Source organism: Trichechus manatus, unplaced genomic scaffold (assembly GCF_000243295.1).
Source record: "Trichechus manatus latirostris isolate Lorelei unplaced genomic scaffold, TriManLat1.0 scaffold00057, whole genome shotgun sequence".
NCBI classification, from domain to species: Eukaryota; Metazoa; Chordata; class Mammalia; order Sirenia; family Trichechidae; genus Trichechus; species Trichechus manatus.
Window position 1 is genome coordinate 12,720,482 of NW_004443993.1, and position 12,912 is coordinate 12,733,393.

A 12,912-nucleotide genomic window follows, 5' to 3' on the forward strand; every position below is an offset into this window, starting at 1 on the left:
CTACTCGGATCTCGTGGGGTCGCCATGAGTCGGAGCCGACTCCCTGGCAGCTGTCGGGGCAGAGGGGGCGGTCCTTCAGAAGAAGGCGCGTCACTCATTTTGTACCATGTACTGTTTTTTCAGCAGGCAGTTCTGGCCAGAAAAGAAAAGGAGTATTTGTTTAGATGATAGAATGAAAAGATGGACGCGGGGTTGTAGACCCGGGGCTGAAAGGGATCATGGAGACTAGCGCAGAGGCAGAGGGGGAGCCAGCCGGGCCCAGGCGCCCCTCAGGCCAGTGTCTGCCCAGGCCTCTGGCTTTTGGGTCCTTTGCCCTTTAGGGCAGGGCCCTGGGGGTGGCTTCTGACAGCTCTCAAAGCACTCTCTGTTGAGAGAAAGCAGGGGCCTTTGGGAATTCTGCCCAGCAGCCAGCACCCTGCACATCGTGACTGTTGGAAGATGCAGGTGCCTGGTGGCCTTTGGGAAGTGCTGTCCTCGTGTTAACCACGCTGGCGAGTGGAACACGCGTTCGCCTGAGAAGCTCTGTGTTGTCACAAGGTTTGTGTGCTGCTTTCTGTCCTCCCCTGCTCCCTGTGCTTAGAAGCCGCAGTGCTTAGAGGCCCCGCGGTTCACATACAGGGCAGGGTCCTTCACTGACCTGAGGTCTGGGGTTCTCGGCGGATTGGGGGCATGGTGGTTCAGTGGTAGAATTCTCACCTTCGTGCGGGAGACCTGGGTTCAATTCCTGGCCAGTGCACCTCACGCACAGCCACCACCTGTCCGTCCGTGGGGGCTGCATGTTTCTGGGATGCTGAACAGGTTTCAGCAGAGCTTCCAGACTAAGACGGACTAGGAAGAAAGGCCTGGTGATCGACTTCCGAAAATAAGCCAGTGAAAATCCTGTGGATCACAGTGGTCTGATATGCAGCCGATCGTGGGGATGGCACAGGACCAGGCAGCATGTCGTTCTGTGGTACACGGGGTCATCATAGCCCCTTGTCTGCAGTTTTGAAATCCAGATGCTTCCCGTACAGATGGAGTTTTTTGTAAGTTCACAGCAAAGTTGTTTGGCCAGGTAACCTGATTTGTATTGATGTTAACATGCAAGTGGTTAACATGCTCCGCTGCTAACAGAAAGGTTGGAGGTTCGAGTCCACAGAGGGACCTTTGAAGAAAGGCCTGGCAATCTACTTGGAAAAATTCAGTCATTGAAAACCCTGTGGAGCACAGTTCCCGTCTGACACACGTGGGGGCGCTGTGAGTCAGAGTCAATGCCACGGCACCCGGCGGCAGTGGTGGTGTCCGAGAACCGTCGCTGTTCCCATGCAGTGCATATCAGTGGTTCCCAGTATGGGGTGGTTTTCTGATGTCCGGGGACATTTGTGGTTGTCACAACTGGGCGGGGTGCTACTGGCATCAGGTGGCTGGAGGCCAGGGGTGCTGCTCAACACCTACAGTGCACAGGACACCCCACCCTAGAGAATGGTCTGGCCCCAAATTTCAGCACTGCTGAGGGGGAATATCCCTGCACTAATTATTTGGGGAAAAAGATTGAATTTGGTCCCTGTACACACTGTACACCAGAATTAAACTGCTGATGGGTCAGCTGGTGTAAACCAGGGCCCTCCAGCTCCTGTGATTTCCCTCCTTTCTCCTCCCAGCTCAGTGTGGGGATTTAAATGTGGGCAGCATCCTGGGACTTTCTTCTATAATGCCGCTGGGGGAGTTTGAACTGACAACCATTAGGTTACTAGTTTAGTGCAAACTGTTGGCACTCGCTACCTAGAGACCTAAGGCCCGTCACCAAAAAACCCAAACCTACTGCCCTTGAGTCGATTTCGGCTCATAGCGATTCCACGGAGTAGAACTGCCCCCTAGGGTTTCCAAGGCCGTAAATCTCTATGGAGGCAGACTACTACATCTTTCTCCCGCGGAGCTGCTGGTGGTTTCGAACCGCTGACCTTTCTGTTAGCAGTCGATTGCTTTAACCACTGTGCCACCAGGGCTCCTTGAGGCCCGTCACACACCCTCCAGGTTCCCATTGTTGGATTCAAATGATTAACCAATCTGCTTGTTCCCATTAGTTAGAAATAAAAGCCCCTGTTAACCAAACCTTGGTTGAGCTTCTCTCTGCCCCTAGGGCTCTGTGCCTTGGCCCACCCTCGGCCTGAGCCAGTAAGGAACGCCTCCGTGAGGACCCGCCAGGGAACAGCTGGCCTCGGCATGAAACCCGCTCTGATTTGCTGTCTGATGATGCAGCCCTTCCGTCTCCCGTCCCACAGCTGAGTTCTTTGAGCCTTGCTTTCTCCCAGCTCTGTCAGAGAAGAACACATTTCACCCGATTCAATCTTGAGACGCTTGTTGGCCTTAAGGTTGGGGTGTACTCCCTGCTGTACTAGTTCCTTCTGCCTTCAATAAGTGAATAAATCCCTCCCTATTTAAGTCCGCAGTCCCTGGCGGGTGGCGCAGATGGTGAACATGCTCAGCTGCTAACCGAAATGTTGGAGGTTTGAGTCTACCTAGAGGTGCCTCAGAAGAAAGTCCTGGCGATCTACTTCCAAAAAGTCAGCCATAGAAAACCCTGTGGAGCACAGTTCTACTGTGACACGCATGGGGTCTCGCCGTGAGTTGGAATCAACTCAACAGCAGCTGGTTGTAACACTTAGAGAGGCAGTGGTGGTTCGGTGCTAGAATTCTCGCCTCTCCTGCGGGAGGCCCGAGTTCAATTCCTAGCCACGGCACCTCGTGTGCAGCCACCACCCGGCTCTCCGTGCAGGTTTGCGTGTTGCTGTGATGCTGAACAGGTTTCAGCAGAGCTTCCAGACTAAGAGGGACTAGGAAGAAAGGTCTGGCGATCCACTTCCGAAAATCAGCCAGTGAAAACCCTGTGGATCCCAGTGGTCCGATCCCCAGCCGATCATGGGATGGTGCAGGAGCGGGCAGCGTTTGTTCTGAGATGTGTGGCGTCACCATGATTTGGGGCTGACTCGGTGGCAGCTAACCAACAACAGCGAAGCCACGCGAGGGCTGGGGTTGCAGAGCTCTGTGCCGCCTCGGGGGGTTGTTGGTCTCTTGGGGCCCCCATGCCCATGTTGCCCACGCAGCACGGCACCCCTTCTGGTCAGGGAGCGTGACAAGTGCTGTGACAGCCGTGCCGCTGCGCCTGCCCGGGAGGCCGAGAGGACCTCCCCTCAGAGCCAGGCGAGCACAGAGGAGGGGCCGGGCTGCGTGGGGCATCCGCTGGGAGCAGCGGCTCACACTGACGGAGGTGAGTGAGCGCCAGGCCCGTCGGGGGATCGGGGGTCCAGGGCGTCTGCAGGGTGCAGAATGAGGGGTGGGAGCAGCAGGCGCAGGGAGGGGCCCACGGGGCTGAGCATCGTTCATACTGCGTCTGTTTCTTGGTCCCTGGGCCTCACGTTCTTAAGGCGTCCTGGTAGCACAGCGGTTAAACACTCAGCTGCTAACTGAAAGGTTGGCAGTTCAGACCCACTCATCGGCTCTGTGGGAGAGACTGGCAATCTGCTTGCATAAAGATTACAGGCTAGGAAACCCCACGGGGCTGTTCTGTTCTGTCACGTGGGGTCGCCAGGAGTCAGAACCGACTAGATGGTGCCCAGTAACAGCAACCCTCACGCTCTGGGCTCTGCCCCACAGTCCTGACACCCCCGGCGCCGTCCGTCCCCGTTCACCATGGACAACAAGAAGCGCCTGGCCTACGCCATCGTCCAGTTCCTGCACGACCAGCTCCGGCACGGTGGGCTCTCGTCCGACGCCCAGGAGAGCTTGGAAGGTGTGCGCACCCCACCTGCCTCCCTGTCCTCCCCAGGGGCCTGGTCAACCCCCACCGCTGGGCTCGGCTTTAGGGGCTCAGAGAGCTGCCCCTCCCGCCTCGCCCCCTCCCTCTCACCCTGGTTTCTGACTCCAGCTCGGGGTCCCCTGGACCAAGAGGGCTCCGCACACAAAGGAGGCTGGGGCTGGTGTCCTGGGGCAGAACCGAGCTTCTGGAATGCTGGGGTGGGGGAAGCGGTGTTTGGCCGGGCAGCCCCCACACCCGGGAGTCTGCTGGGTGGGTGGGTCAGGGAGCGAGGCTACAAGTGTTCATCACTGATGGGAACGAGAGGAGTTAGAACCAGGAGCTTTGTGGACATGTTGGTGCGCGACGCGTCCAGCGCCTCTGAGTCCAACTCAGGAACGGGCAACAGCCCTGCCCAGGACCCTCGAGGATGTGGGGTCAGACTCACGTCCAACGCAGGCTCAGTGCCTCCAACGGCGGTGACTCTGTGCCCCTTCCAGTGGCAATCCAGTGCCTGGAGACCGCATTTGGAGTGACAGTAGAAGACCGTGACCTGGCGCTGCCTCAGACTCTTCCAGAAATATTTGAAGCAGCCGCCACGGGCAAGGTAAGCTTCCGAGGCCCCACGCCCCCGCCTCCTGCAGCGGCAGTCACACGTGTCAGGTGCGCCGAGTGCTGTCAGTGCTTCGCCTGCCTCTCTCATCATCGGGCGCCGCGCGGCGGTGGGACACCGGCTGTCAGCCTCATCTTGCCGGTGGGGAATGCAGATGCAGCGCTGGGCTCACCCACCAGGGGTCCCTCCCGGGAACCCAGCTGCCAGGCTTGGCACCTCCCCTTTGGAGCTGGGCTGTCCTCCCGACGTATCCCTCGGGGCACAGGGTGGTTGTGGTTGGGAGCTTCGGACAGCGGGGTCATCCGCTGCTCCTCAGAGCGCCTGCCTTTCCCTTCGGCACCAGGAGATGCCACAGGACCGGAGGAGCCCTGAGCGGACCCCACCCTCCGAGGAGGACTTGGCAGAGGCAGAGCGCCTCAAGACAGAAGGTAAGTGAGAGACTGTCCTCCTTTCCCAGGGGCATCCTGCCCGGCGTCCCGTGTGGGAAGGAGAGTGGACACAGGTGGTCCCTGAGTGCAGCAGCATCGGGGCCCGGGGAGCGTTTGAAAACAGACGTGTGGTGTAGAGGGATCGGACCCTTGTGTGCTGCTGGTGGGACCGTGACGGGGGCGGCCGCTGTGTAAAACAGGGTGGCGGTTCCTCAAACGTTAAATATCGAAGTGCCACATCATTAGGATTTTCAACTCATGACGACCCCATGCAACAGAGTAGGGTTTTCTAGGCAGTAATCTTTGTGGGAGCAGATCGCCAGGTTTTTCTCCCGTGAAGCCGCTGGGTGGGTTTGAACCGCTGACCTGTTGGTTAGTAGCCGAGCACTTAACCGTTTGTGCCACCAGCGCTCCTAAAAATGCCATGTGACCCGGTGATTCCACTCCTAGGTATGTACCCAAGAGAGTTGAAAGCAGGGACTCACAGACATGTACACCAGTGTTCACTGCAGCCAGAAGGTGGGAACAACCCAGGTGTCCGCCAGCAGCTGATGGGTGACCAGTGTGGTCCATCCACACAGTGGAATGTTATTACTCAGCCATGAAGAGGAGTGAGGTCCTGGGACACGCTACAGCATGGACAAACCTTGAAAGTGTGCTTAGTGAGAGAAGCAGACCCAAAAGGAAAAACGCTTATTGTATGGTTTCACTTACATGAACTATGTAGGACACGCAGGTATCCAGACAGCAGTTGGCTGGTGGTTACCAGGGCCTGGGAGAGGAGGAGACGGGGGCTCCTTGCTTGGGGGATGTGGAGGTGTTCTTGTTCTCAGTTTGTTTTTTATTTTATTGTTTTAGGTGGACGTTTGCAGTGCAGATAAGTTTCTCATTCAAAAATTTATATGCAGGTTGTTTTGTGACATTAGTTGCAATCCCCACAATGTGTCAGCGCTCTCCCCCTGTCCACCTGGGGTTCCTTGTGTCTGTCTGTCCAGTTTTCCTGTCCCTCCCTGCCTTCTCATCTTTGCTGTTGGGCAGGGGTTGCCCATTGGGTCTCCTACACTTGATTGAACTAAAAGCACGTTCCTCACATGTGTTATTGTCTGTTCTGTAGGCCTGTCTAATGCAAAAAGGTGAACTTTGGGAGTTTCTTCACTTCTGAGTTAGCAGGGTGTCTGGGGGCCATGGTCTCGGGGGTTCTTCCAGTCTCTGTCAGACCATTAAGTCTGGTCTTTTTTGTGAATTTGAATTTTGTTCTGCATTTTTCTCGTACTCTGTGTGGAACCTTCTGATTGTTGTCAGAACGGTTGGTGGTGGTAGCCAGGCACCATCTAGTTCTTCTGGGCTCAGGCTGGTGGAGGCTGTGGTTCGTTAGTCCTTTGGATTAATATTTTCCTCGTGTCTTTGATTTTCCTCATTCTGCTTTGCTCCAGATGGGATGGGGCCAATTGACGTATCTTAGATGGCCACTTGAGAGCTTTTAAGACTCCAGACACTGTTCACCAAAGTAGGATGTAGAACGTTTTCTTTCTGAACTATGTTACGCCAGTTGACCTAGATGTCCCGCGAGACTATGGTCCCCAGCCCTCAGCCCCGGTAACTTGGTCCCTCAAGGTGTTTGGACGTGTCTGGGAAGCTTCTGTGACTTAGCCTTGGTCAAGTTGTGCTGACCCTTTCTATATTGTGTGTTGTCTTTACCTCCACCAACGTTAACACTTGTCTACTAACTGGTTAGTGATTTCCCCTCCCACCCTTCCCTCCCCTCTAACCATCAAAGATTGTTTTTTTTTTCTGAGTGTAAACCTTTTTTGGGGTTTTTGTAATAGTGGTCTCATACAGTATTTGTGCTTTTGTGATTGACTTGTTGTGCTCAGCACAATGCCCTCCAGATTCATCCGTGTTGTGAGATGTTTCACAGATTGATCATTGTTCTGTATTTTTACATAGTATTCCATTGTGTGTATGTACTGTTTATCCGTTCTTCTGTTGATCTGCACCTGGGTTTTTCCCGTCTTTTTGCTATTATGAATAGCGCTACAGTGAACAGGGGTGCGCATACATCTATTCGTGTGATGGCTCTTATTTCTCTAGCATATATTCGTAGGAGTGGGGTTGCTGGATCGTGTGATATTTCTATTTCTAGCTTTCTAAGGAGGCGCCATGTGGTTTTCCATAGTGGTTGTACCATTTTACATTCCCACCAGCAGTGCATAAGAGTTCCAGTCTCCCTGCAATCTCTCCAGCATTTGTTATTTTCTGTTGTTTTGATTAGTGCTAGTAATGTCAGGGCGAGATGGTATCCCACTGCAGTTTCGATTTGCATTTTTTTGACGGCTAGTGATTGCAAGCGTTTCCTCATGTGTCTGTTAGCTGCCTGAATGTCTTCTTTGGTGAAGTGTCTGTTCAGCTCCTTTGCTCAGTTTTTAATCGCAGGGATACTGAGTTTTTGTTAACTGTGTCAGAATAACTTGGAAACGGATAGCAATGATGGGCACAACACGAATGTAACGGCTTGCTGAGTTGTACACGTGAAGAACGTTTAAGAGGCCAACAGTGTGTTACACACGGATCTGTTGTTGTTGGGAGCCGTGGAGTCTTTCCGACTCACGGCGACCCCGTGTGTGCAGAGTAGAACTGCTCCATAGGGTTTTCAGGGCTGTGACCTTTCGGAAGCAGATCGCCAGGCTTGTGTCCTCAGGAGCCTCTGGGTGGGTTTGAACTGCCAGCCTTTTAGCTAATAGCCAAGTGCTTAACCATTTGCGCTACCCAGGGCCTCCTACAAATACATTCACAATAATTTAAATAAAAACACACACAAGCCCAGAGGGTCTGGGAACAAGGCCGTCCTTCCACTTAGGCAGGTCTGATGTGAATGGCCTGGCGTCAGGTCTTGTTCTGTCTCCATAGGAAACGAGCAGATGAAAGTCGAAAACTTCGAAGCAGCCGTCCACTTCTACGGAAAGGCCATCGAGCTCAACCCCGCCAACGCCGTCTATTTCTGTAACAGGTGCGGCTCGGGGCCACGCGGGGCGGGTGGGATAAGAGGGTCGCTCTTCCTCCGAGTGAAATGAGGAACTGCAGGTGCTTCGCAGGACCCGAGGTGGGAACCGCGTCTGCGCCCGGGTTCAGTGATTCCAAATGACCGACCGACAGGCGCCTGGAGGCCATGAGCAGAGTGGGCGGGGGCGTTACAACGTGGCACAGCTCCCCACGTGGAACAGCAAACCTAGAATGTCATCCGAAATCGGGGCGATGTTTCGTAAATTCTTTAGACTGATGATAACGTTGCTGTCGAGTCGACCCCGACTCCTGGCGACCCCGCGTGTGTCAGAGTAGAACTGCGCTTCACGGGGTTTTCTTTTTTAGGGGGCAGTGCAAATAAATGAATATTTTAATGTCATAATTCAATAGTTAAGAATATCGATAGCTTTGAAAAGTAATAACGTGGGACTGAATGATGCAGTTTTCAGTTGTTACCATGTGCCGTCAAGTCGATTTCCGACTCCTAGTGACCCCGTGTGACAGAGGAGAACTGCCCCATAGGGTTTCCTAGGCTGTCATCTTTACGGGAGCAGATCGCCAGGTCTTTCTCCCTGGGAGCCGCTGGGTGGGTTTGAACCACCAACCAACATTTCGGTTAGCAGTCGAACATTTAACTGTTGTGCCACCAGAGCTTCTTAATTAAAATGTAGAAGTCAACAGTCCTCAGAGAATTCGTAGAGAACCTGAAGACCGTCTTGCCTAGGATTTGGCAAACTTTTTCTGTAAAGGGCCCCAGAGTCAATATTTTCAGCTTTGCGGGATTTTAGCACAAATGCATAGATGTGGCATACATAAATGAACGCGTGTGGCTGTGTGCCAATAAAACTTTATTTGCAAACACAGGCAGCGGGCTGGAACTGGCCCACAGGCTGTACTTTGCCAGTTCCTGACCCAAAAGAGGAGTCTGCAGACCCTAATTTGGGAGGTGCGGGCGTGGCATCTATCCAGCCCCACTCGCTGGGTTCCCCTCAGAGTTTGGGGCTCTGCTTGTTTGCTCTGTGAATGCCCATCTGGGGTCCTTTCACTTTGATTCTTAGCCAGGAGCAGGCAGCCGCTCTCAGGCCCACAGTGTTTGCCATGGTCAGATGGCGAGCTGGCGCCACATAGTCCGTTGGCACTGGGTGGGGGTCACAGCTATGCAGCATCAGCCACCTGCCTCTGCCTCCTCCAGCCTGGATTCGATGGCATCCTCCCAGCAGCACCAGCACAAAGGCGTATGACGGATGGGATCCATTGCTGCAGCTAGCAGCCACCTACCCGGATGGCACCTGCCATGCCTCTGGGCACCCCACATTGTTATTGCTGTTGTTAGCTGCTGTCTGGTCGATTCCACTCACGGCAACCTTATACACCGTGGAACGACGCTGCCCTGTCCTGCGTCGTCCTCACAATGGTTCTCAGGTTCCAGTCCACCCCATCAGGGGCCACCCTCGCTGGCTCTGCTTGGCCAGACACGATGTCCTCCTGCAGCGATTGGGCCCTCCTGATGACACGCCCGTAGCAAGCCAGTCGGACAGTGTTCTCTTGTGCTCCATAAGGTTTTCCTTCACCGGGCCTTTCTTCCTAGTCTCTCCTAGTCTGGAGGCTCTGCTGAAGCCTGTCCATGGGTTACCCTAGTATTTGAATACCGGTGGCATAGATTCACGCATCACAGTGCACACAAGCCACCCCAGGACAGCAGACTCCCCCCATTTTACAGATGAGGAAACCGAGGCTCACCACCAGCGGCTCCTCTTTGCCGGCGAGGAAGGAGCTCCGCTCCCCTCAGGGCCGCCTGCCCTGCACAGAGCCCGGCTGAGGGGTTGGCACTGCCTCTTTCCCCAGGGCCGCCGCCTACAGCAAGCTGGGGAACTACGCGGGGGCCGTGCAGGACTGTGAACGTGCCATCTGCATAGACCCGTCCTACAGCAAGGCCTACGGCCGCATGGGGTGAGTGCGTGGCCACCAGCCAGCCGGCCGGTGCCTGAGGGGCAGGGAGGGCCCTTGCAGGCGGAGCCCTCAGGCCGTGGCAGAGCGGGCCTGGATCCGTCCGCAGGGTGGCACCCGACCCCTGCACCTGGCCCTCCTGGTCCCAGCTCCTCAGTGGCCTGTTCCCGGCTTGTCTCTCAGAGATTAATGATAGTCAGCCATTTTCCAGCGTTCACAGCTGTTTCCAGTGTGGTTCTGTCAGGAGAGAAAGAGGGTGTGACGGGTGTGGGGAGGGATGCCCCAGCTCCACCTGTGTCTCAGCGCGCCCACTCCTGGTGCCCCCAGCCTGGCGCTCTCCAGCCTGAACAAGCACTCGGAAGCCGTGGCCCACTACAGGAGGGCCCTGGAGCTGGACCCTGACAATGAGACCTACAAGTCGAACCTCAAGATCGCAGAGCTGAAGTTGAGGGAGGTGCCCAGCCCGGTGAGTTTGCCTACCGGGGGTCTTTGTCCTGACAGCGCGTAGGGTGGGCCAGGCCGTGCTTTCACGGGACACAGGCCAGGGGCCAGGCTCACCCTCCCTTTCTGAATGTCCCTTGGTGGCCCGCACCAAGGCCCGGTGCCTTGAGAAACACTGCAGGCCCGGCTGCTGGGGGTTGGCAGAGTGTCTGGCGCCTTTAAATGACTCAGGTGGACAGGCCTGGTCCGCTGTCTGGGAGCCACTAAAGGGGCTGCTCGCCTTTCTGCTCCTCACAGACGGGCAGCGTCGGCACCTTCGACATCGCTGGCCTGCTGAACAACCCGAGCTTCATGAGCATGGTAAGGCCACCGCCACCTGCCCCACCTGCCTCACCTGCCCCAAGCTCACCCACATCGCGGGCTGCGCCGTCTCTCCCACTCAGCACCGTTGACATTTGCAGCCAGATCCTTCTCTGGGGAGGGGCCGTCCTGTGCGCTTAGGGTGTTGAACAGCATCCCTGGCCTCCACCTTCCCCTCCAGTTGTGACACCCCCAAATGTATCTACTTGTTGGGGAAACACCAGGTGTCCCCTGGGGGCAGAATCGTCCCAGGTGAGAGCCCCTGGGTTAGGGGATTCCCTGACCCCCAAGAGACTCTGTGTGCCTTAATCATCTGACCTACCGATGTCCTAGAACGCTGCCCACATTCAGATCCACACACTGAGTGGAGACGAGAGAGGAGGGGAATCACAGATTGATTCAGATGAGAAACTACACGTTAGAAATGACGTGGCAGGACGCTTTCTTTTTCCGACAAACCTCTTCTTTCCTCCAGGCATCAAACCTAATGAACAACCCCCAAGTCCAGCAGCTGTGAGTGGCCGTCTATTCTCCTTTGCTTCTCCCGGGATTGTCTTCACACAGCGTCTCCCCCTCGGCACTGCTCTGGGGCGGGGGCGTCCTGTGCACTGTAGGGTGTTGAGCAGCATCCCTGGTCTCCACCCCCTCGATGCCTGTAGTGTTCCCCGCCCCCCAGTCATGAGAACCACAAATGTCCCCAGACATGGACCAGTGTCCCCTGGGGCAGCGCCGTCCCGGGGAAGCACCCCTGGTGGGGGTCCCCACTGACATGTCACGATTCCTTCCCTGCAGCATGTCTGGGATGATCTCGGGCAGCCCCAACCCCCTGGGCACCCCTGGCACCAGCCCCCCTCAGAACGACCTGGCCAGCCTCATCCAGGCGTGAGTGCACCCGCTCTGGGGGCGGGGTGGGAGAAGGGCAGGAAGGACAGCGGACGGGATGCGGCCCCTCCCCAGTGCGTCTGTGCTGGGTTCACAGGCCTTCGGGGTTGTTAGAGGACAGAGGTTTGACCACGAGACAGCAGTGTTGCACCAGCTATTTTGAGGGGTTCCTGCAGTGACAGCCACCTGCAGGGTGTGGACCCCCGTGGTGGGAGGTCTGCCAGAGGCAAGGGGAGGAGGGTCAGGAAACCCCTGGGGAAGGGGGGGGAGGGGCTTCTGCACCTAGAGGGGTCCTCCTGCGGCACCGAGGGGGCCTGTGGGTCCCAGAGCCCCGCGGGCGGCAGCACCTCATTGTCGTTGTGTGCCGTCAATTCCAACTCCTCGTGACCCCGCGGAGCCCTGGTGGCGCAGTGGTTAAGAGCTCGGCTGCTCACCAAAAGGTCGGCAGTTCGAATCCACCAGCCGCTCCCTGGAAACCCTGTGGGGCGGTTCTGCTCTGAATCAGAATGTCCTCAGCAGCAGGTTTGGGCCTGGGTGTTAGTGACCCCATGGGACGGCGTATACAGGGTTTTCTCGGTTTGGACCTTTACGGAAGCAGATGGTCGGGTTTTGCTTCCGTGGAGCCGCTGGGTGGGTTCCAACTGATGACCTTTGGGTTAGTAGCCAAGCGCTTATGCCTTGAGCCACCGGGGCCCCCAGCAGCACCGTAGGTCCTTGTAACTGCAGGGCTGTATTTTACTGAGGACAAGTTTTACAGGGTATCCAAAGCAGGTATGCCCTGAGTGGCTAAGAGGCCGCTTGTTTGGGCGATCTGTAACACAGTTGGACGTGTACAGGTTTGAGTTGGCAGCGGCGCGCTTGCCGGCTGATGAGCCTGGGCTGAGAAAAGGGAGGAAGTCAGCAACCCGGGCCGGCGCACGCAGGGCGTCTCCGGCCTGCGTATACAGCAGCGGTGTCCACCTGGTGTCCTGCAGGGCGGGGTCACAGCTGCCTGCTGGGGAGCCAGGTGGGGGCACAGAATGTGTGCTGAGTTGGGGGAGGGAGGAAGCAAGCGGCAGGCGGCAGGCGGCAGCCGCCCCCGCCAACTCGGCCGCGCCCCCAACAGGGGCCAGCAGTTCGCACAGCAGATGCAGCAGCAGAATCCGGAGTTGATAGAGCAGCTCCGGAGTCAGATCCGGAGTCGGACCCCCAGTGCCAGCAACGACGACCAGCAGGAGTGACCACCGAGTGAGTGATGGGCCGGGGCGGGGGGCGGGCGGGGCGGCACGGTCAGGCGGCTTCACCCACATCACCCGCCCAGCAGGCCGTGGGCACCTCAGGCCCCAGAGCATGCCTTTCCCAGTGTCTCCCAGAGGCATCCCCTGAACCTGTCTCCCGGCCCCCTCCCACTTCGCATGGTAGATCGGGGCCACCGCTGTGTACAAACCAGGGCTGTGGATAAGTCAGGG

At 56.6% G+C, this 12,912-nt stretch overlaps 1 protein-coding gene across 2 annotated transcripts; it reads left to right on the plus strand.

Annotated features, from left to right (window-relative positions):
* The first annotated feature begins 3,522 nt into the window (after positions 1-3,522).
* On the plus strand, positions 3,523-12,685 carry SGTA (small glutamine rich tetratricopeptide repeat co-chaperone alpha). 2 transcript variants are annotated; one of them, XM_004378487.2, is made up of 10 exons: positions 3,523-3,769; positions 4,273-4,379; positions 4,729-4,813; positions 7,721-7,820; positions 9,680-9,784; positions 10,109-10,247; positions 10,520-10,582; positions 11,058-11,095; positions 11,375-11,464; positions 12,570-12,685. In XM_004378487.2, the coding sequence occupies exons 1-10, from the start codon at positions 3,670-3,672 to the stop codon at positions 12,682-12,684; spliced, it is 942 nt and encodes a 313-aa protein (XP_004378544.1). In that variant the 5' UTR covers positions 3,523-3,669; the 3' UTR covers position 12,685. The 2 variants fall into 2 exon arrangements, with proteins under 2 accessions (XP_004378544.1, XP_023589084.1); XM_023733316.1 differs by having other exon boundaries at positions 4,702-4,813; positions 12,570-12,684.
* Positions 12,686-12,912: the final 227 nt, after the last annotated feature.

What these genes read in the sequence shown, in the direction of transcription:
- SGTA (XM_023733316.1), top strand. Translation starts at nt 3,670, where the DNA reads ATGGACAACAAGAAGCGCCTGGCCTACGCCATCGTCCAGTTCCTGCAC. An exon ending in TGAGGGAGGTGCCCAGCCCG is followed by an intron (nt 10,248 to 10,519) that starts GTGAGTTTGCCT and finishes TGCTCCTCACAG; the next exon opens with ACGGGCAGCGTCGGCACCTT. An exon ending in AACCCCCAAGTCCAGCAGCT is followed by an intron (nt 11,096 to 11,374) that starts GTGAGTGGCCGT and finishes CCTTCCCTGCAG; the next exon opens with CATGTCTGGGATGATCTCGG.